At 37.0% G+C, this 23951-nt stretch overlaps 1 protein-coding gene across 1 annotated transcript; it reads left to right on the top strand.

The window, feature by feature from the left end:
- The first annotated feature begins 1309 nt into the window (after nt 1-1309).
- Nucleotides 1310-2080, top strand: LOC145985671 (histone-lysine N-methyltransferase SETMAR-like). Its single transcript, XM_083119741.1, has one exon. It carries the CDS (start codon nt 1310-1312, stop codon nt 2078-2080), a length of 771 nt encoding a protein of 256 aa, XP_082975867.1.
- Nucleotides 2081-23951: the final 21871 nt, after the last annotated feature.

Below are 23951 nucleotides of genomic sequence, written 5' to 3'. Positions count from 1 at the left end.
CGCCCATGGGAGCCTGATAGGCCCACCTAGTGCAATGATCCTGCTTCTGTACATTATTCCATTCAAGTTTTAATGAACGAAAGTAATACAGAAATATTGGGAGCACTCTAGGGAACACTGTAATTTATTATAAAATTTTCATACAAATTTTCTCAGTTGAAAGATCGTAAAAATGGAGGTGGTGGGCCTCACAGACCCCTTTCCCCCCGAGGGTAAGCTAGGGTTAAACTGTAGGTCCAGTTCCGATTAGCCTTACTGTGCATAAAGTGAACTTAAAACTCAAACTCAATCAATAAATCAATCGCAAGATCTTATAGTAAGCTTATTTTTCAACGTAAACCCTTTGAAAAAAAACGTGGACCAAGAATTGACGGACCAAGAGCAGTGGCGGTCATTACGAGGGGCGATGGAGGGGAGTTGCCCCCCACTTTCCTACACTTTTGCACCTGCACTATGTTAAACCTTATTTACAAACGGAAATATACTGTCTTTGCCCCCCAGTTTTGGAACTCAATCGCCGCCACTGTCTATGGGAGATTTAGACAGATGCGACAAGCGACATGCAACAGGCGACAAACAGTACCTGTCGCTTGAAAGCCAATCCTCAGTAACAATGCATTTCGAAACGGAAATACACGACAAACTGTACGTGTCGCTCGGACTGGCTCGTTTTCTCAGTATCGTGCATCCTGTCGCTTCTGTCTGTTGTTCGCACATGCGCGGTGAATATGTCGCTTTTGACAATGCCCGTTGGCATCCAACTATAGTTTCCCTTACGTGTTGGAACAATATTAACTGCTATTACATAGCTAACTGCAGCTAATGTAACTTTCATAATCGAGGCTTTTGAAAATATATTTATGTTACACATAACAGTTATTTATAATTATTGTCTACTCTCATATATAGTAAAATATTCAAGTTTAAATTTGATTTTTTTTATGTGTCTCAATGCTGTACTGAGCACCTATATACATACCATGTATGAGTGAGTGTCTCCGCTTAATATTTCAAGCGGTTACCAGCACCATCTCTACTTCTCAATTTAGATACGAGGGCGGATTGAAAAGTTCGTGGCCTGAGTAGGAAGGAAGCTTTTAATTTTAAGTTTCATACATTAGTTGCATAGCTATATCCTTTGGTAGTCACTGTGTAAAATTTCATTTCATTTCATTGCTCTATTGTTTCAGGTGAGGACTTTTAGTGGGCAGAAGTGACGGAAATTTGTGACATGGAGAAAATAGAGCATCGCGCTGTCATTAAGTGCCTGCATAAAAAGGGCTTAACACCACAGCAAATTCATACGGACATGGTAGAGACGCTTGGAGACTCCGCGCCCTCGTATTCCATGGTGAAAAAGTGGGTGGCTGAATTTAAGCGTGGAAGAAACAGCATTGAAGATGACCTCCGCAGTGGCAGGCCTGCAACGTCGACCACAACAGAAAATGTCAATAAAATTTGTGGCCTGATTTTGAGTGACCACAGAATCAAAATCCGTGAGATAGCCGAGACTGTGGGTATTTCCTATGAGCGAGCACAAAACATTATCGTGAACGATTTAGGGTTTTCTAAGGTGTCTGCGAGATGGGTACCCAAGTTGCTTTCAGTTGAACACAAACGCACTCGACTCACCCTTTCCCGTGATTGTTTGGAACTGTTTGAAAGTGATCCGGAGGAGTTTATTGGCAGATTTGTGACTATGGACGAGACATGGGTGCACCATCATACACCGGAATCAAAACAACAATCAAAGCAATGGAAACGACAAGGATCTCCTACCCCAAAGAAAGCCAAACAGGTTTTGTCGGCAAACAAGGTTATGGCATCAATATTCTGGGATGCTAGGTGCGTTATCTTAATGGTTTTCTTGGAAAAAGGAAAGACTATCAATTCTGAATACTACTGCACCCTGCTGCGACGTTTACGCGAGGAAATTAAAATTAAGAGGCCGGGAATGCTGCGAAGAAAGGTGTTGTTCCACCAGGATAATGCGCGCGTTCACACTCCCTTGCATCCATGGCAGAAATTCATTCCTGTGGCTTCGAACTGTTGCCGCACCCTTCCTATTCGCCTTATCTGACCCCCTCGGACTTTCACCTGTTTGGAAAAATGAAAAAGTTTTTTTGGGGGTCAGCGATTTTCTTGGGATGAAGAGGTGAAAAGTGCTGTACTGGGGTATTTTGCAGACCTTGAGGAATCATTTTTTATAAGTGGTATAGCAGCGTTACCGGAGAGGTGGCGTAAATGTATCTCCCTCGAGGGGGATTACGTGGAAAAATAAAACATAACTTATCCAAATATCTTCTCATTTTCTAGGTCAGGCCACGAACTTTTCAATCCACCCTCGTACCTCAGAGAGAGATGACGTCATTGACCATACGCGCATAAAAATAAACGGTTTGCGTTCCGTTTCTGTAAATTAATAAGCAGACTGCTACATTTTAAAAGTTTAGTATTGTAAATTTTACGGTATCTTCTAACAGTATAAACATTTAAATAATGGAGCTACGGTTACGGCACCATGTGAGTGTAATCTGAGCGTCTAGTAATAAATAGGCAATTGTTGCTATTTTTAACGTGACTTATTTGCAATACTACTGGAACAACTACGATTTCAAGATAGGTATTTTCATTTCAAATCATACAGTCTAGTAATAAATATGTCATCTTATAAATACAAAATCAGTTGAAAAAAATATGTTAAAATATCAAGTGTGATACATGTCCAAAAGGCAAATATTTTACGCAAGGAAAAGAATGCAATTGTCAAACCTCTATACATGAAAGACCGAAAATAGTAGGGACTTAAGGTTTCGTTTATATTTGAAAGCTTATTCAAATTAATTCCAAAGCCTTATTAAGAGACATATTTATGAAACACTTTTAACTATAAAATTACAAAACAAAATTCAAACATTTGAAAAAAAAAATCATACCACCGAGGGACTCCAGAGCAAGTGCAGTGAATCCATTTCTGAACGAAACCTCCAAAAAAAAAAAAAGTTTTCAAAAGAAGATCTCGTCTGACGGTATTGGAATGGGGTGGAGTTCTGTGAATTGGTGCACCGGTCGATTATATTCTCCTGTTGCTCCGAATGCAGAAATTGCATGTGCTTCTGTCTCAATTGCTCGTTGAGAGCAGCTGCCATCTTAGGGAAACTAGTATTTAAATATGCCCCAAAGGGAATCCCCATGATCTTCGTGCCGAAGAGCGTTTAGAGGCCTTAGGCCAGCAATCAGCCAATTGGCAATGGATTCTCCTATTTTTCCTTTGCTTTTTCTTCGTCGTTTGCTCTCCCCCGGTTGAATGAAAGAAAATACAACTCCATTTTTATTCTGTCAGCCAGTTTCTCCCTCGACGCGTGTTCCGAAATAAGGCAGAAAGAAACCCTCCTGGATCTTATTATTCAGCTTGTGCCTGTACATTGTATTGCATATTTGTTATCTTGCGTCCCTTTTCTCTGATCGCGACGATGGGGATAAATGTTTATTAGATGAAACTGAAGAAGAGACACCTGCAAACCCATGATAAGAACGGGATTTAAACGTGGGAACTTCAGTGTTGATATCGGACGACCCGGCTGGTTCCTGTATATTGTTTTCCAATCAGATAATATATTGCAAGAGGGAACGTGCCCTGTTATAGAAGCAGATCGATTGCCAAGTCCTAAAAGAACCGAAGTATGTGATGCAGCACCAGTTTGCAATTCCTGATAGCACATCCCGCTACATGTAAGTCTGTCTACCTTGCAGTTGCGATGACGCTTACTTGTTAGTAGCACGGATGGCTATGGTGAATAGGTTAATCGAATTTTGAAGATCAATAGTAGTGATGTTAGGATTTAGATGTATTTCACATTGCTCTTTGTACGAATTTCATCTTCAATCAAAAGGTACTGATTTTAGTTTTTCGCTTTGTTTCTTTATTCCATTCACTTTCTCTTAAATTATTGTGTTTTTGTTAATGAATTATGTCCTTGTATTAAGGAAGAGCGCAAATATCCTCATCGCACCCGTTATAACTTTTAATAATCAACAACAATGGGCCTCCTCGATGGCGCAGTGGTATCGTCCTCGCCTTGTAATGAAGAGGTCCTGGGTTCGATACCCGGTGGAGGCACATAGTGGTTCGGATCCCACTTTAAACTGTAGACCCAGTCCCGATTAGCCTTACTGTGCATAAAGTGGACTTAAAACACCAACTTAACTTAATAAGCAACAATATACCTGAAAACTCTTGATACTTGTCTAATGTATTTCATCACGGCATCGTTCATTCTCAAAAGAAATAATTTATAACGCGATGGCTCAGTCGGTAACGCGTCTGACTACCATGCTCAAGGTCCCGGGTTCGATCCCCGGTCGGTTCAAATCCGGGAACTTTTCTAACATTGGAAGCGGCCCCGACGCCCACCCAGCGTCGAATAACATGGGTACATGTGGGAAACCCTGGGGGGTAAAGGCGGTCAGGGACGTGATGCTGATCGCATCACCCCCACTTATGACCGGATCAAGAAAGTGTGGCGTTACCCCCACACCCCCTATGCACCTTCATGGCGTGGTGCTAAGCACAGGGGAGCACTTTACCTTGTTTACTTATTTGTACCTAATTATTATGTAAAATTAAAGGATCTGGAAACACTTGCACACCTTGTTGATACTTGTGAACACAACTGTCATATAATGAAAGCAGTGGCGCTCCCAGGTGCTTGTCATTACTGTTTAGTGTCCACTTTGCTCAGTCGAAAACGAGGGGGAAAGCCACGCTCCCTAGCTAAAATCAAGAGTTGTATGGCGTCCGTTTGATCATATCACTATTTAATAAAATCCTAGGCACGCCACTGCTGAGAAAGAAACTAGGTGGCAACATGCTAGAGAGTTCATAATATTTTGTTACTTGAGAAGACTGTTGGGAAATACTAACGATAAAAACCATTTTATGATTAACTTTTGGAGTTTAAACAGTTACTCTTTATGGAAATTATCAGAATAGAAAACAGGTAAATTTTGCAAATTTATTTTGTCCTTTGAATGAAGTAACTGACCTTTCATATAAAAAATCAACTTCTCTCAAATGATTCGGTTCTTGTGAAGGCCACAGACTCATCACAAGATTAATTCCAAGCAAAAGACACAGGGATCACAGAATCCATACTGCATTAAGAACGCCAGTTAACCAGCCAATACCAATGGATGTCAGGGAAACGAAATTTCTCGAGAACAATCGTCTTCTGTCAAAGTCACAAAGTACTCAACGTTACTAATTACGCGAATGCACTTATTCAAATGTAGTATAGATGGAGGTACATAGTGGTTCGGATTCTTCTTGAAACTATAGATCCAGCTCCGATTAGCTGTCTGTGCATGAAGTAGGTTTAAAGCAAAAACTAAAATTCAAGACGGCCATGGAATCCCTAATTTCTGTTTTCCCCTACACAATTCCGTCTGTTAACATGGTCTGTTGGTTCCTAAGGAAACACGCAATATTTTTTTTAACAGGCTTTGGGCTCCAGTTCTTCAATGGTGTGTTATATTGAATTAGTTATCAGCTCTAAGGACCCTACACCTTGTTTTATTGCTATTCGATTTCTTTTTAAAATGGAACCAAAGAGTATTGGCGCTTCGTGGTGTTAAATTCAACAGTATCGCATCGCAAAGCTGCAGGTGGTCTTCAGAATCGTTTTGGTGGACTTTTACGAACCGGATTTACGAACTTGAAAAGCTGTTAAACAAACGAACATGCAATCCTTGTACATCAGATACAAGCTCTCGTTCCTTATTCTTTTGTTTTTGTGTGTTTTCGTGCATTGAGCAATGGCGTTCTGGAACTATAGAAATGGAATTAAACGCCGATGCAAGGTGGAAAGTAATTATTACAAAAAGGAAGCTGTAAATTAGAACCGAAGGAATTATTGCCGAGTTATTAAACTTAGAGCTCCACCTCGTCACGAGTTAGGGGGAGTGGTTGATGTGAGTGAGTTGTATTCGGTAACTTGCAGGTTCAAATTCTGCAGCCTGTCATTCTCATTTTGGTTTTTTCGTGTTTTTTCTCTCAATCAATTCAACCGAATGACGGTATCGTACCTTTAGCGACAGACAAGAGCCTTCACTGTAATTGCAATGCACAATTCTTGCCATTCTACGCTTCTCTGCCATGGTAAACTAACAACGACAGGAAGTGGTGTTACGAGATTCCTCCCTTCACAATCACGTAGATTGTTCTGTGATATAGCACTTTCCTTATTACCAGAATTTTTATGTAGCCAAAACATATACAATATGCACATAAATATGTAGAACATATCAATGAACTATGTGTAAAATATGTAAAAATAAGTAAGTATATTAAAAAATAATCGTAATCTTTCATAATTTCCTTTACTTCTAGGTTATTTCTGAGCTTCTAGTGAATTTATTGGAAGCTCTTCGAAAGCCAAGAACAAAGTACAAAGGGAGACTTGATTTCTGAGATATGATTTTCATTGGCCAAAACAAAATTACGTGAAAATTACGGGCCCGACACAATCTGACAAATATTACCAACTTGTTAGAGAAATCGTATATTGAACCTTCGTCCAATAAATATATCTGACGTACTAAATGAAAACTTGAGAAACGACGTTAATACTGCATTTTACATAAAAGCAAAATATGTAAAATATGTCAAAATATATGAACATAATGTAACATAAAATTCATGTAGCCTATACTTTTCATAATAGAGGTCTCCGTTCTCCTTCTGTTACTTTGTATGAGTTCATCATAAATTTTTTCTCTGTAATTACTCTAAGGATGTAGAAAAATTGCGAAATTAGTAGTTAACTTTTATATTTAAATCTGAATTTTAGCTATTGAAAGATATGGATCCTTTGGAACAATTCCTATATTTCTCCACTGAATAAGAAATGTCTTATTTCTACATGTAGCGGCCAAAAAGACAAAAATTAAAATGTTACATTAAGTAATCTGAATATTCATAGTCTAAATGTGTAGTTACTTAGTTTCATGAGACGATTGAATGGCAAGAATGGTAGCTTTAATAATTATCATTGTTACTTCTTTATAGGTTTTAGAGTTTCTAATGGTTTTAGTTGAGTAATGACTTTTTTTGGTTGGACAGCTACATTTATTTTGTAAGCGAAAGTGATATCAATATATTCTAAACTATTAAGATGCACATTTGTTTCTTTTCAAAAAATGTTATCTAAATAATACCTAAGAAACTAAAAGTTAAAACCAAAAAACAAATTTTGCCTGTAGTATTATATGGATGTGAAACTTGATCTCTTACATTAAAAGATAAATATAAATTTAGAGTATTTAAAAATAAAATCCTTAGGAAAATATTTGGACCTAAAAGGGATGAGGAGACAGTTTACATACACAATTTGTATTCCTGTACAGATATTATTAGAATCATTAAATCAAAAAGACATGTGGGTAGGCCATGTGGCACGAATGGGAGAGGAAAGAAGAGTTTACAGGATTCTTGTTGAGAAACCTGATGGTAAGAGACCAGTAGGAAGGCCAAGACGAAGATGGAGGGATAACGTTGAGATGAACCGAAAGGAAATCCTTAAGGATGGAATAGATTGGATTGATCTTGCCCAAGATAGGGACAGATGGAAAGCTTGTATTGCTGCAGTCATAAACCTTCGGGTGTAAGAAGGCTAGAGAGTTAGTTAGTTTATTAACATGCACAATAGCACTTTATGCAACATTGTAAGCCTTTATGTGGTTCACTTCTGGTTCTAACTGTGTATCTTTCTGCACCAATTAAAGCCAGATTTCATAAACTTGTAGAACTGTCAAGTGAAGTTAGAATGTCTGCAAGAAACTCTGCGATGCAGTCTTGTCTTGCAAGGTTCTAGAGGAGAAACTCTTGCTACATGTACACAATTGGTCCTGGGAATCTGTGTTTCTTCGGTCCCCACGGGATGCTGTGATCTTCGAAGAGCATCATCTCTTGTACCACGGGAGGAGAATCATCTTTTCTCTTGCCATAAACACCTTTCACAAGCACTTCCGGTGATGACGACCCCCTTACGAGAGGAAAAAACAAGTCAATTAGAAGAAAAGGTCAGAGCTCTCCCAAGATGCCGCTACTGTCTGAGATCAGTGTTGGCAGCTTATTTTGTACAAACAAATTTACTTTTCGGAACATTTATTACACGCGTATTTGTAAATGGATCTATATTTCACAGGATGATCCGAAATCAATGTGCCAGTTGAGCCTCATTAGTACAGTCGAGACGGAGTCTGACTACCACGCCTGAAACCCTGACCATTGGTAATTTCAGTTGAGAATTTCCAACAATAAAGTGGCTCTATTTCACCTAACCTGTAATGAATGGGTACCAGTAGACAACTCAGAGGGGCGGGGGTAAACGCAGTCTGGGCGTGTTGCTGATCACATCATCTCCACAACTGGCAGAGCTTGTGAGTGTGTCAAGCCTTTCGTTCACACCACCCCAAATGTCTATATCGTATATACTAGGAATTGAATTTTAAAAAGTAACGAGTTAGCAACATTGAAAGCGCAAAAAAAAACTGTGAACTCTCTGTTTTACAGGTTCCCAGGAATTCAATCGGATTAGAAAACAATGGTAATCCAGTTCGCCCGCGAGGGAAAGAAGAGCAGCGCAGGAAGAGAGAAATTGCCAAAAAGATATCTCAAAATATGTTTTTGTCATTAAAGAGTCAGAGTCATCTAGATATGGAACACAAATCCGCTGTAGGATATATTGTTTCCTTAGCATCTTTGAGCACAAGCGTTTCGACACAATTTTTCGAAGCTAAATCATAAGACGATTGGATTTCATTACGCAGGAAATAACGTGCATCTTTCGAGAGAAGTGAAATCACTTTGATGTGACCGACATGATTCACTGTCGAAAGTAAATATGTTGGATATTTTATGTATATTTCTTATATTCTTTCCGAATTCGTAATGCGCATAGTTCATATTGTAGATTTTTAAAATAATATTATGAAAAGTAGAAATCTTCAATCATTTTCGTATTTAAGAATATTGCCTAACTTAATTCCTCTAATAAATTTCAATTTGTACATTTTATGAGATGAGGATATTAAAATTCTCTAATCACAACCACACATTGTTGAACACTAGCTTCAAAGTTTCGTATTACCTTAAAAAGTTCTTAAGAAATTTCCTTTATAACAGTCCCATTTAATATTATGGTACAACATGGTACTTCACCATTTCATAGCAGTAACTAACTAACTAACTAACTAGGATTCCTAGATAACGTAATGATAACGTCGCAGCTTGTAATTAAGGGGTGTTGGATTCGATGCCCATTGGAAGCACATAGTGGTTCGGATCCAAATTTAAAATGGATGTCCAGTCCCGATTATCCTACCCTACCCTACCCTTGAACATAAAACAAACTTTGACTACCTTTTTGGTATTTCTGGCTTCCCCGATAGAGCAGGTAAGGTCGTCCGTTGCCTTGAAATGAATAGGTCCCGGGTTCGATACCTCTGGAAGGGACATAGAGGTTCATATTCCTCTTTAAACTGTAGGTCCAGTTTCGATTAACGAATCTGTGCATGAAATAAGTTTAAAGCCGAGGGGAAAAATTCAACTGAAACTCACTAATCAGTTAAGACGAGGATGAACTGAATAGAATCACACAATCACCACTGTCCAGTAACCAATTGATTCATTGATTTATTCATTGATTTATTTTACTTCACATTTCTGCTACTTTTGGCTAATCGCTAAGATGAGAATGAGAGATTATATAATGAGATTTATGAAGGAGCACCCATGCCCAGGATTCGAACCCGGGACCTCTGGCGTTGTAATGCGGATGCCAGCCCTAGTAACGAAACAAAGTTGTCAAATTTTGGATTTCTTCTCATTTTAGTTCTTGGCAAAACTGATGACAATTAACCGTTGACAGCTACCGAAAGAACTGTTCATTCTGGTACAGTAATCAAGAGAAAAGTATCAAGTAACAGTTACTTTCATGTTACTTCCGAACACTGCTATCCGGACTTCCTGATAACTCACCCTGGGTAACATACACGTTAAAGGAAATGACCTAATATGTTCTCGTGCCGGAACGAGTTTTTGTAATACACGTTTCATTGCTGTCCACATGGGAGTTAGGAAGGAGGCAAATTAAGTACGCTAACCCCATGCATGAAAAAGTAGGCTTACTGATTGACGTCGAGAGTGTAACAACATAATTCCATTTCGGTGCGTTGCGTGCTTGCCAGATATTACCTCGCTACGTTTCGAATTCAAATTACATTACCAAAAACCTTCATTAAACAATAAAAAAATGTAACTCTTTAATTAGGCATTACAACAAAAGTACATTAATGCTACACAATACCACAAGTTCTACGTCAAGTTCAGACATTTTATAAGTCTTCTCTTGCCTTGTATAGAATTACGTGTCTGCGTTGTACACGGAATGGAAGGTTCGAACTGACACTTTCAATTATTGAATTATCTAATCACTGTTTCCTTCAGCTGCGAGAAGGTTGTAATTAATTTTCTAATTAACAACATTTTTGTTGTATGGTGAGAATTAATGAGTTTCAGTCACGTGCTGGATATAACAACTCTATTAAGCCATTGACTCTTACACAGAAATACTTTCCTTCTGATATTTCACTGATACGGATGCCTATTGGGAAGTTACTTTTAAAAGGTGTATGGCCCTGAACGAAATTAAAATTATTTCCAGCAAGACAGACGAAACGTTTAGTTAAAACTAATTTAATATAATAAACAAGGATCAGGGAGTGGTACAGGAAGAATTTCTTGGAAAGTCTTTCCTGTGTATGTAAAGGTTTTAGTACTACAGTATTTGCTGTGGTATACTCTAATAAGCTTATATTGGAACCTTACTGACCGTAATTACAGCATTCCTTGCAAATAAGTTTAATTTCTTTGCTTTTTTGCTTGGAAAACTTGTATATTTTACTTAAATTGTTAATTATATATTTGCAGAATTTTGTAATATAAGCTTTCTTACAAATAGATGCACTGAATTCACTATATTTTCACGTGAAAACTGAACAAAGTACACAGTCGAACAAAATGAGGCCCTATATTATGTTGTTAACGATGGTTGTGCAATCTTGCGGATTGCGGTGAAATTAATGGTCCCACGGGTTGCCTGTAAGGACCATACACTCATGTGGCAATGATGTTTCCCATTGTATTATCTCTTGTAAAGTTTGTACTACGTATTAATTCCACCAAGTTGTCATCAGTGTAAATTAATCTTCATGCTGTAAGCTTTTCAAGAAGGACAAATTCCCCAAAGCTCCATAATCTCTGGGCAAGCCTTAGTATTTTTGTTGGAATGAGATATAAAGTTACTATCCAGAACGTTCCTAAATCTCGATTTAATTATTCTGATAACAGGAGTCGAACTCGAATTATAAAATTCATTCATTATAAAATCTTCATCTATTGCTATATTGTTAAACATCCTCGGAACTAAGTAAGCACTTGTAACATGTTATTTCGAACATGTCCACTTTATACTAATCGGGATTGGGACTTACAGTTTAAAGTGGGATCCGAACCACTATGTACTTCCACTGGGTATCGAACTCGGGAACACTTGATTACAAGGCAACGACGTTACCATTACGCCGTAAAAGCCCACATAAAAGTTTCTATAGCGGATCAAAAATGAAAAATGAACCCCTAAATGAGTAACACTGGAGCCTTGCTTACGTGATAAGAAAGAAAACGGTTTTAGTGACGTTGAAGGAATGATAGAGAATGAGGGAAATGAAGAAAATCAAGAGAGAGGGAGAGAGAAAAGAGAAATAAAGATGTGAGAGGCAGAGAAAGAGAGAGAAACCAGTGACAGAGGGAAAGAGAGACAGGTAATTAAAGAAGTGAAAGCGTAAGATAAACCATCAAAATAGTGAGCGAGAGAGAGAGAGAGGGACAAGTAGACAGAGAAATTAAGAAGCAACAGAGAGAAGGACAGAGAGAGTGAGAGAGAGGAAAATAAAGAGGTAAAAGCGAAAGAGAGAGAGATAGAAACAAAATACATGAGATATATACACACACACAGAAAGAAATATAATAAGAAGATGGATAAGTAGAAAGAAGAGAAGAAACGAGACAAGAACCGAAAGAGAAAACAAAGAAATTATTAAATTTAGAAGAAGTATGCAGGAGAATTGAAGTGTTAAAACTGAGAAAATAAGATCGAGCAAGAAAGTAGACACACGACAAGCAGAAAAGAGCCACAAACAAGAGTGTTAATAAGTAGGTATTTTTTCATTATTCTAGGGGAGGATCAAGTGACTGACTCCTAGACTCTCCCTGAACGCGCCATGCAATGAATGTAGATAAATAAATATATGATACAATATACTACTGAATACAGAAAAAGCAGCAGTTACAAAACCAACTTTGCGGTCAAACTTCGCACAGTTCTTAGGCACTTCCGAAAAATCAATTGGTATGAACATGATGAATATCTAAAAGGCTACTCATAATTGAACGTTACACTTGGAAAAAAGAAAATTAGAAAATAATAATTTGAAGCCGGATAACTGTTCAACAGCCTCTGAAGGCGTCCCGGAAGTATTTATTTTGTCACCTCATTGGCTACTTTGCATATACGAACGCCAACATGCATATATAAGAACCAATTGGAATGATATATACCTGGCACATTATATTGACAGGTCAAAGTAGCCGAGGGGAAAAATGAAATCTGTACTTTCAAAGGCATAATTGATAAAGATTGAGGTCCATCACATTTGTCCACTATCATTACATGTTCATACGCCGAAAGAAGAAAATGTACTCTTTGATATAAAGCGCATGTCGAAAGCAGCTCCATCTAGGGTGGTCTGGGAGTTTTTTTGTTGTGCGCAATTATGAAATTATTGCCTTATTATGTTCTTTTTACTCCCAGATTCCTAATTGAATATGAAAGAAGGGGGGAGGGGGGTCATTTGACAACCATGTCCTGGCAATTTGCACCAAGTTAAAGGTGTGATTTCGGTATTTGATCAACCAAGTCACGTTTGACTTAGCGGTGACATGGTTACTGTTTATTCACAAGGGTCGGTCATTTGGTGGAAAGCATTGCTTTTATTAAGAAACATTTTTAAAAAAAGGAAATTAGATTAGTGGATCATTGGATGAAGTACTAGGAAAGAAACGTTGTTTGCCTCAAGACGAATTTAATTAAGAGCAGTTACGAAGCAAGTTTCCAACATGGAATATGTTGTTTCAGGATTTAGTCAAATGAGCGAGACATTACAATTTTGACATTAATATTTTATACATTTTGCTCTTACATATGCAATACCAAGATCTGGAATATAGGCGTGGTTATGGGTTTGCTATGCTTACTATAAGAGGTGCGATGGGATGTGTATTTAATACATAAAAACACCACTATATATATATATATATATATATATATATATATATACACACACACACATATACACACACACACACACACACATATATATATATACAGGGTGTAATATAAATATATGTCAATACTTGGGGGACATATTCCTCACATGGAGACGATGAAATAATGTTATATGAACATGGGTCCGGAAATGCGTCATTGACGCGTTAGAGTGCATTTTGGAAAACGCTGCACACTGCATATGAGGCGAAAGCGGTGTAGTGTGGGATGTCAAAAAAGCTGTCAGATTCCACATACCCCACATCTGAACTGGCGGGAAACATTGGCGTTGATCCTGCGTGAAATTGGGGGGGAGGGGGTGAGAAACACATAGTAGCGAACAACGCTCGAGTAGGCAAGAAATTTAGAGCTTCTTCGCTCGAGTAGGCAAAACGTGCTGTATACGCTCGAAGCTCAGTAGTAGATGTATAACCAGAATTTGTTTGTGGTAGTGGGTAATCAAATATGGAATGAAGTGATAAACGCAGTGAAATTCATTAATGAATCAACTGAACAGATCAATAAAAATATTTATTTCATGCATCCTTTCATTCATTTTGAATTTGTTGAATACATTTCCTCTTTTCATGTATCCATTTTTCGGCAAGAATGAACCCTGCTAATACCATGGACATGAAATTAACGAGTTCATTAGGATCCTTTTACACTTTCAGTTCACGACGACTGTTCTGCGACAACTGTCACGTAGGCCAACTTACAAATAGCAAGGGAAATTACAAGCAAAACACCAGACTACCAAACAGATAACAAGATGAAATTGTATCATAATGACACATGATGTGGTATATAATTACACAAAAATTTCTCTGTTCAAGTTCTTGCTGTTACACGTTTTCCTGCTCCACCTTGAGGTGTTTTGCGAAAACTTCAGTCATTAACCCTCACATTCTTATTACAGGAGCCCAATCTTGGGTCAATGGCTACTTTTACTCTAGGGTGTAAAGAGAATGTCTATATAAGGGGCTAAAGGGAGTGGCAATTTACCAACCGTATGAAAAAGACCATTAAATACTCGCTCGGAATATGTCGAAGGGAGGCCATTACAAATAGAAGGTGGACGTGTGTTTAGATGCTAGCTGCGAGCGCCGACTGGTGTGCACGAGTGGAGTTACAGTATTCGACTCAGGTTTTCACCACTCAATTAATCAGTGCTGAATCTCTCGCAGCACCTGAGAGATGATGAAGATTGTCGAATCCACGTGCTCCATTGTGTGCACTAGCTCCTTCCGGTCGCCGAACTTTCGTACAAGACTTGGTGTGCTGATGAGACCACAAGAAACGCTCTCGCCACCAGAGGGGAGTATTGTCGTGTTTTTGCGGAGTTTCTGGGAGCCGAAGGGAATTTATCTCATTGAGAGTCTGGGGGAATATGATACGCCAGACAAGAAGCTAGACATGATACACTTTTTTCTATATCGCTTCATATCAAACGGCAACGATCTGCATGCTTGGATTGTCGAAATGGCAGTAAATGATAGGTTTCGGCTAACAGTCATAGCGACAGCGATGCTAATAACCCTGAAATTATAGGATGTACTGAAATATTGTCGTGTAGTGACCCCAACACTTTGAGCCACGGATATTCATAAGCGAACGTGTGACCATATAAAAGCCATCGACTTGGCTACATTTTTTGATCTTAATATAAGTATAAAAGGATTTGCCCTCACTCACCAAACCATCAACGTGCAGTCCAAATCCAAGGACACTGAAACCTCAAAGTTTAGGGGTGTCTCCCTAAGGGGTTGGAAAAGCTGATGTTAAACTTCTTTCATTTTCATACGTCTACGACAAAAAACCCTGAATACGAAATTACTTTGCAATCATAAGTTCAAAAGATGCCGCTGTTTGTTATACAGGGTGATTAAAAAGTCACTATACATTTCTGCATGAACAGGATTTATTGCACAAAATACAATAGGACACAAAATCAGTATAACACAATGTCAACGATCCACCACAGCCCGAAACACCTTCTCCAACATAGCTGGTGTTATCTCAGCAACTGCTGCCGTAATGCCTTGTTTCAACTGGGCAATGCTGTAATCTTCACCACGTACAGCTTAGACTTGATAAACCCTCAAATGAAAAAGTCTAAGGGAGTCAGATCGATGGGGAGGGAGCAACTCCCCTTTGCGAGGCACGACCAATCCATCTATCGGTGAAAACTTACTTCAGGTGATCACGAACGATAATGGCAAAATGAGGTGATGCCCCATCCTGTTAGTGTACAGTAAGGAGCTTTGTGTTGCCCAATCCACCGTGTTATGAGCTACAGTTGATGACTGAAGGGATTATGGATACTGAGTCTCCTGGTCATGCGGTGGGGCTATATGTGATTGGTTCCGGTACACTTTGCACAATTTGTGGTCTTATGGCTGGACTAACAGGATGTTCTTCATCCAGAACACTACTAATTCGCTTGTTTGTTGACCAGATTCTTGATAGCCAGCCTGGTGGGGCCTGGTTTTCTGAATTTCTGGGTGAAGTCCGTCCGCACCTGTTTTATACGTCATTACACGTTGACGAGCACAAACAACGGCTGTTCTTATTTGTACGGTTAGCATTTCTTCACATTGCATGCAAAATAAATGTATTTTGACACGATATCACTAAAATGTATAGAGACTTTATAATCACCCTGTACATCTATACCGGGTGGGGCACCTAAAACTACTACCGGAAATATTTCGTGAACAACAATAAATATTGAAAAACTGCTTTTGCAGATATAAAGGTATGAAAGGGGCTCATAAAATTAGTGGACACAATACGTTCAACTACTTAAGGAAGTACGATTTTCAACACACTTAGTTTTTTAAAAATGGAAACCCCATTTTATTTTAGCTCATTTGAAAGTACGGAAAAATTCATTAAGAATGGCTTTGTTAAATTGTAATACGTCAAGTAGTTCTCAAGTAATTGTAACGTGAAGTTGACGCTTGAAACAAACATTCTCACAAGTTGATTCGTGTGTCGTAACATGCATATCCCTCTTTTGACGCCATTCGTGTATCGCAACAAATAATGTTATTCTTCTGCATACTATGCGTTGTGCTTAGGAAAGTTGTTACGATCCAACAATTGCGGGTTACAATAAAATGTGTAGTTTGTTTGTTTGTCCGTTTATAAGCACAAGCTTTGACAAATTTTCTAAAATATTCTGATATATCTTTCTGAGTTAACAAATATTTGCACATTAAAAAGTATACATTTTAAACATTCCACCATCAGTTACATTCATAAAGATTAGTACAATAACATCTTTCTAATATTTTATTGGCGTCCATTCATTTACGTCATAATTTTTAGTACGGAACAATCAACTCTTCTCGATTGGTCATGACTAGAATGGATTTTATGTTTTCAACCTATTTTTTCCTTTGCAGGTAAATAGGAAATAAGTTATATCGGCGTTTCATAAGAAAACGAAACAACTGACTAGGTTTTAAAGTTCCTAAAATAACCTACTTTGCTTGTTAGCACCTCTTTTAGGTTTTTGTGCCTAAATTAAACCTTTTTTTTAGGTTTTACTGGATTTTTATCTCACAGAGGTATTTACTAGGTTTGGTGGCGAAATAATTTAATGACTGGCGTGTTTGAAACATGTTTTCTGACGATTAACCTCCCTCCAAGTACCTATATGATGTTTATCAAAGCTTTAAACAAAACAAAAATGTCTGACGTCACTGTTACCTGCAGAGAGTACAGTCGAAAGAGGACAGTTCCCCCCTACTTTTTCCCCTGCACTATAGACACTTAATGCTAAGCCTTCCCCCCCCCTCCTTCCCATTTTCACTTTTGGCACCCAATCGTCTCTAATGCCTGTACAGTTCCAAGTGCAAACTTCTGATCTGTGTGGCCTTGCTCACTTTCGCGTCAGTTAGGTCCTTTTTAGCATTGACTCCTTGCGAAGTAATATTTCAGCATTCAAATTAGCACTACTGACTATGTTTCTGTTGAAAGATAATTTTCAGCACATGACATGATCCTCACAGACAAAAGGTGGAGTTTGAGTGTGGATAACGCAAAAAGATTCATGGTGGTCACTAGGACCATGATAACATTGAAGTATAATTCCTTGTTTTCAAGGTGAACTTTCCAAAAATTGAAGGACAGGAGCAGATGTGTTCTCTATTCCAATCTTACGTATTACCGACTCTCACCCTCCCTTCCACACAAAAATGTTGACAATATAAAGAGTTTGTATGATTCCAATGTAACAAAAAATTTACCTCATCAACTTCAAGATATATTATTTTGTAATAATCTTTCGTTTGTCAGATAAATTGTTCTGTAGAAGACACTAACAAAATAAACGGATTGAGAAAATTTTGTTTTATTTTCTGTGTAGCTTTCTTTTTCATCCTCAAAAACATGAATGAAATAAAAGCTAAACTGAGAGGAACTTGCCTCAGGGCATTTATAAACATAAATTTAATGGGATATGGATGAATAAAAGTTGCAATTTTTCACGTCTACGGAGAAAAAATGGAATAGAGAAAACATCCGCTTCAACCTTATTTCATGTCTTGCCAAAATTCATGAATATTTCCATAGCCAATAATTCACGCATAATTTCCGGTGCCAATAATCCACGTGTAATTCCCGGAATTCAAGGAATTCCAAGTGAGTAGCCACCCTGATATAGTGCAGCAAATTATACATACGTAATTCATTTTTCATATCAACAAGTAACTTTTTCTAACAGCACAAGTTCTGTATTATAATAATTTGTAGATGATTTTGAAAATTATATAAAGAAATGAAAATTTGTTTAGAAAATTAATATTTGGTTATTACGGTTCTTGTGAAATTTTGTTTTTAACGATTGTTTTTCGGGAATTTTGTACCAAATTAAGTCTTTTTGCAACCTATTTTAGGATTTTTAGAACCTATTTTAGGATTTTTAGAGCCTATTTTAGGATTTTTAGAACCTATTTTAGGATTTTTAGAGCCTATTTTAGGATTTTTAGAACCTATTTTAGGATTTTAGAGCCTATTTTAGGATTTTTATAACCTATTTTAGGATTTTTAGAGCCTATTTTAGGATTTGTAGAGCCTATTTTAGGATTTGTAGAGCCTATTTTAGGAATTTTATAGCCTATTTTAGGATTTGTAGAGCCTATTTTAGGATTTGTAGAGCCTATTTTAGGATTTTTATAGCCTATTTTAGGATTTTTAGAGCCTATTTTAGGATTTTTATAGCCTATTTTAGGATTTTTAGAGCCTATTTTAGTATTTTTAGAGCCTATTTTAGGAACCTAAAAGCACACTTTGTAGAACCTAAAAATCCAAGGTCTAATCATGACAAATCTTTAAATTTTCAACTTTTAAACTTTGCACCTTATACATTTTTCTTTCTTTCTTTCTAATTGATTTATCAATTTTATCAAATGAAGCAATGGCGTAACAAAGTACACGGATTAACCATACGTTTGTGATAGAGCAGTGGTATTGACTGTACTATAAACCCGAGAAAGTATGAACTCTCCTCAAGCAGGTTTGGCTATACTTAAAACTAGCTCAACATGGCCATATGAGTTTTTTGCTCTAGTGTGAAACCCCGTATAATCCAAGATTTTTGTAAAAAAGCCCTCATGGATTCCATGAGAAAGTATGACCCCCCTCAGATTGATTTGTCTACACTTACAGAAGGCACTTCTGTGAGATTGTTGTCCATAATCCTGTCAAAAATATGACCCTCCTCATATTTTTTTTGACCACACCTGAAACTACGCCAAACGTATTAACACACACCTACACCCACCCACACCCACCCACACATATTTACTTCCGGTCCACTTCCGGTTTACTTCCGGTCCACTTCCGGTCCACTTCCGGTCCACTTCCGGTCTACTTCCGGTCCACTTCCGGTTTGACTACTTCCGGTCTACTTGTGGCCAAGTTGTGGCCTATTTCTGGTTTATTTATATTGCATCATGTTTTTGCAACAAATTATTATCCAGTATAGAGTTTTGATTTGAACCCCAAGAAATTTTATATAAATACCAAAGCCAAAAATATTAACACACATACACATATACACATACAAAATATACAAAGCACACTGCTGAACCCAACTGATATTTTTTATTAAGCATAGAATTTTGAATTGGACCCCAGGAAATATTTTACAATTTTGAGAATCTCAATTTAAATTCAGGAACAAGAGATTTGGATTTGATGTATCTGGAAATATTTTTGCATCTTGAATCAACCTGCAAACAACATTACATGTTAGGCTGAGCTGTTTCAACAGCAGTAAATATTTACCAAATGTTTCAACGTTAAAAACAATCAGAATAATATCTTCCAGGACCTGAACATGCAAACATATTTTGAAAGAAGAAACATTGCAAGATATATAAAATCAGACCACCTGTTGGATTGTTTTAGGGAAAAATTTGAAAATCTATCAGAGTATGATTTTTTTAAAGTGCAAAATGAAACAGAGGCAAGATGGGTACTTGACAGTGATGTTGGGTTTGGGTATGTGAGCATAGAATTGGGTTCTGAATATGATGATTTTGAATCCAATACATACTGGCATAGAATTGATGCATACCTGTTGCATTGTTATTGGGGAAAATATGTTGCTTTTTTTACAAAAAGTACTTCAAGTTTAGAAAAATTTAGGTTTTACAAATTTTTCCATGATCATAGAATTTATACAAACAGCAGGTGGCCTGTTGATGACATAACATGGGATACAACAATTTCCATACTTGATGAGGCAGGAAAATTGGATGTAAATTCTGGTTTATATTTTAATGAGTTGATTATGTACCTGCTTAAAAACAATATCAATTCTGGCTTATTCAATACAAGATGGACTTAAATAATTACACAAAATATTTTTTTTGCTAACAATTTCAAGTTTCTTGAGTGGGAATATGTTGTTTTTAAGATCAGCATTGATTCTGTAGTACAGTATTGCTGTCGAACATGTCAAGTCCTTGGATTCTGTCACACCTATTCTAATACAATTAATATCACAAGTACTATTACAAGGCACGCACTGCATAAAATCATAATTCCAAGCGATGGCATGGATTCCACGATTCCATATCATACATACTGCAATTGGAGCTTCAGCAGTTCGGGACTGTGCAATATATTGTCTACAAATGTAGGAAAAAATAATATTGTACGGGTTGCAAACAAAACTCCCAAAGCTTATGTATTTCAGGTTTCTTAAATTTGAAACAGAATCCAAACTGTCTGGAAGTTCATAAAAGTGAAGCCATTCTACAAGCGGGTCTATCTCAGCTTTTGCATGATATATTTGAGCAAGAGGTGATGTGTTTATAATATTTGTTGGTATAGAGGTTTGTTCTGAATCTTATCAATTATGAACAGCTCTGCTGCATGTTGTGATGATGAATATCTAGTCCCTAAACCTAACAGAGCTGTGCAGTGATGTTGTTATTGGGAACAGGATTCAAATCCTACAAATATTTATGGATAGGAGTGATTGCCATGAAATTATATCTAGATCCCTGTGCAATAATGCTGTTATTGGGAACAGGATTCAAATCCTACACAGATACAGATTCTTGCTGAGCTTGATAGATGATTGTCATGGAAGATCTGCTGTTATTAGGTACAAAATTCAATTACACAGACACAGATATAAATAATAATGCATACAGAACTGTGGTTTCTATAAATCTATACTCAATATCCCTATACCTGACAGCTGTGCGGTGATGCTGTTTTTGGGAACAAGATTCAAATCCCACACAGAAATAGATTTTTGCTGGGCTTAGAACTATTATGGATAGGTGATTGCCATGAAATAATATCCCTATACCTGACAGAGCTGTGCAGTGATGCTGTTATTGGGAACAATTTTAACAGAGCTGTGTTTTCCATAAATCTATACTCAATATCCCTATACCTGACAGAGCTGTGCAGTGATGCTGTTATTGGAACAGGATTCAAATATACAGATCCTTGCTAAACTTAGAACTATGCCATGAACAAAACTGTGCGGTGATATAATTATTGGGAACAAGCTTCAAATCCCCGCACAAATACAGATTCTTGCTGAGCTTAGAGTGAAGATACCAGTGATATAATTATTGGGAACAGGATTCAAATTTTGGAACTATTATGGATAAGTGATTACCATGAAGATACTCAATATTTTTGTTATTAGGTTCAAGATTCAATTATACAGATACAAAAATATTCATTAACAGAGCTGTGCGGTGATGTTGTTATTGGGAACAGGATTCAGCTTTGTAGCTACAAAGCTGGAACGTATGTTGAAACGTTTATAAAAGAACAATAGTGGAAAATATCAGAATCAGATTATTAGGGTATGTATTATTCACATCTTATCTATAACATATCAGCAAGGGTAAATAATATTTTCAAAGCAACCTACACAACACAGCTCTGTTAGAGATAGGGATTATGACAATAACAATATCAACAAGGCTCTATATCTATGTATGAGATATGTACCTACACAACACAGCTCTGTTAGGGATTCATAACAATTCCATGCTGTAGAAATATCAGCAAGGCTCTATTAGATGTTATTTCCATAGTAATCACCTGTCCATAATAATTCCAAGCTCAGCAAGACTCTGTATCTGTGTGGGATTTGTAATTGTTAGAGATAGGGATATTAAGTATAGAATTAATACTAAATATTATTTTATTTTCTGTGTCTGTATCTAATATCTATCTTCATGCCTTTCTATAATAATTCCAAGCTCAGTATTAAAGCTTCTTCCCAATAACAGCATCACCGCACAGCTCTATCAGGTATAGGAATATTGAGTATAGATTTATAAAATTTGTGTCTAATATCTATCTACATGGCAATCACCTATCTATAATAATTCCAAGCTCAGTATTAAAGCTTCTTCCCAATAACAGCATCACCACACAGCTCTGTCAGGTATAGGGATATTGAGTATAGATTTATAAAATTTGTATCTAATATCTATCTTCATGACAATCACTTTTCCATAATAATTCTAAGCACAGCAAGAATTTGTATCTGTGTAGGATTTGAATGCTGTTCTCAATAACACACCTATCTATAATAATTCTAAGCTCAGCAAGGATTTGTATTTGTGTAAGATTTGAATCCTCTCAATAACAGCTTCACCGCACAGCTCTGTCAGGTATAGGGATATTGAGTATAGATTTATGGATAAATATTATTTACCTCTTCATGGCAATCACTTATCCATGATTTGAATCCTGTTCCCAATAACATTATGACCGCACAGCTCTGTCAAAAGAATATTGAGTATAGATTTACAAAAATTTATTTACTAGATATTATTTCATTCTCTGTGTTCTTTATGACAATTACCTATCTATAATAATTCCAAGCTCAGCAAGGCTCTGTATCTGTTTGTATTTGTGTCTAATATCTATCTTCATGACAATCACCTATCCATAATAACTCCGCTCTGTATCTGTGTAAGATTTGAATCCTGTTCCCAATAATTATATCACCGCACAGCTTTGTTAGGTATAGGGTAATCACCTATCCATGATTTGAATCCTGTTCCCAATAACAGCATCACTACACAGCTCTATTAAATATAGGGATATTGAGTATAGATTTATGGATAAATATTATTTCTATATCTATATCTAATATCTATCCTCATGGCAATCACCTATCCATGATTTGAATCCTGTTCCCAATAACAGCATCACTACACAGCTCTGTTAGGTATAGGGATATTGAGTATAGATTTATGTTATTTCATTCTCTGTGTTTGTGTCCAATAACAGCAGACATATTGAGTATCTATCCTCATGGCAATCACTTATCCATAATAATTCCGCTCTATATCTGTGTAAGATTTAAAACTTGTTCCTAATAATATTAACCACACAGCTCTGTCAGGTATAAGGATATTGAGTATAGATTGATGGAAAATATTATTTCTGTGTCTGTGTCTAATATCTATCCTCATGACAATCACCTATCCATAATTTGAATCCTGTTCCCAATAACAACATCACCGCACAGCTCTGTCAGGTATAAGAATATTGAGTATAGATTTATGGAAAATATTATTTCTGTGTCTGTGTCTAATATATATCCTCATGACAATCACCTATCCATGATTTGAAGCTTGTTCCCAATAATAGCATCACTGCATAGTTTTGTCAGGTATAGGGATATTATAAATTTAATGATAAATATTATTTCTGTGTCTGTGTCTAATATCTATCCTCATGGCAATCACCTATCTATGATTTGGATCCTGTTCCCAATAACAGCATCACAGCACAGTTCTATTAAATATTATAAATTTATTGATACTGTGTTTGTGTCTAATAGGATATTGAATATCTATCTTCATGGCAATCACTTATCTATAATAATTCCAAAGCTCTATATCTGTGTGAGATTTGAAGCTTGTTCCCAATAACAGCATCACTGCACGGTATAGGATATTGAGTATAAATTTATGGAAACTACAGCTCTGTTAACTAGAT

The sequence above is a fragment of the Lepisma saccharinum genome, chromosome 3, assembly GCF_977018435.1.
Source record: "Lepisma saccharinum chromosome 3, izLepSacc3.1, whole genome shotgun sequence".
Classification (NCBI taxonomy): domain Eukaryota; kingdom Metazoa; phylum Arthropoda; class Insecta; order Zygentoma; family Lepismatidae; genus Lepisma; species Lepisma saccharinum.
This window is presented reverse-complemented; position numbering and strand designations above follow the sequence as displayed.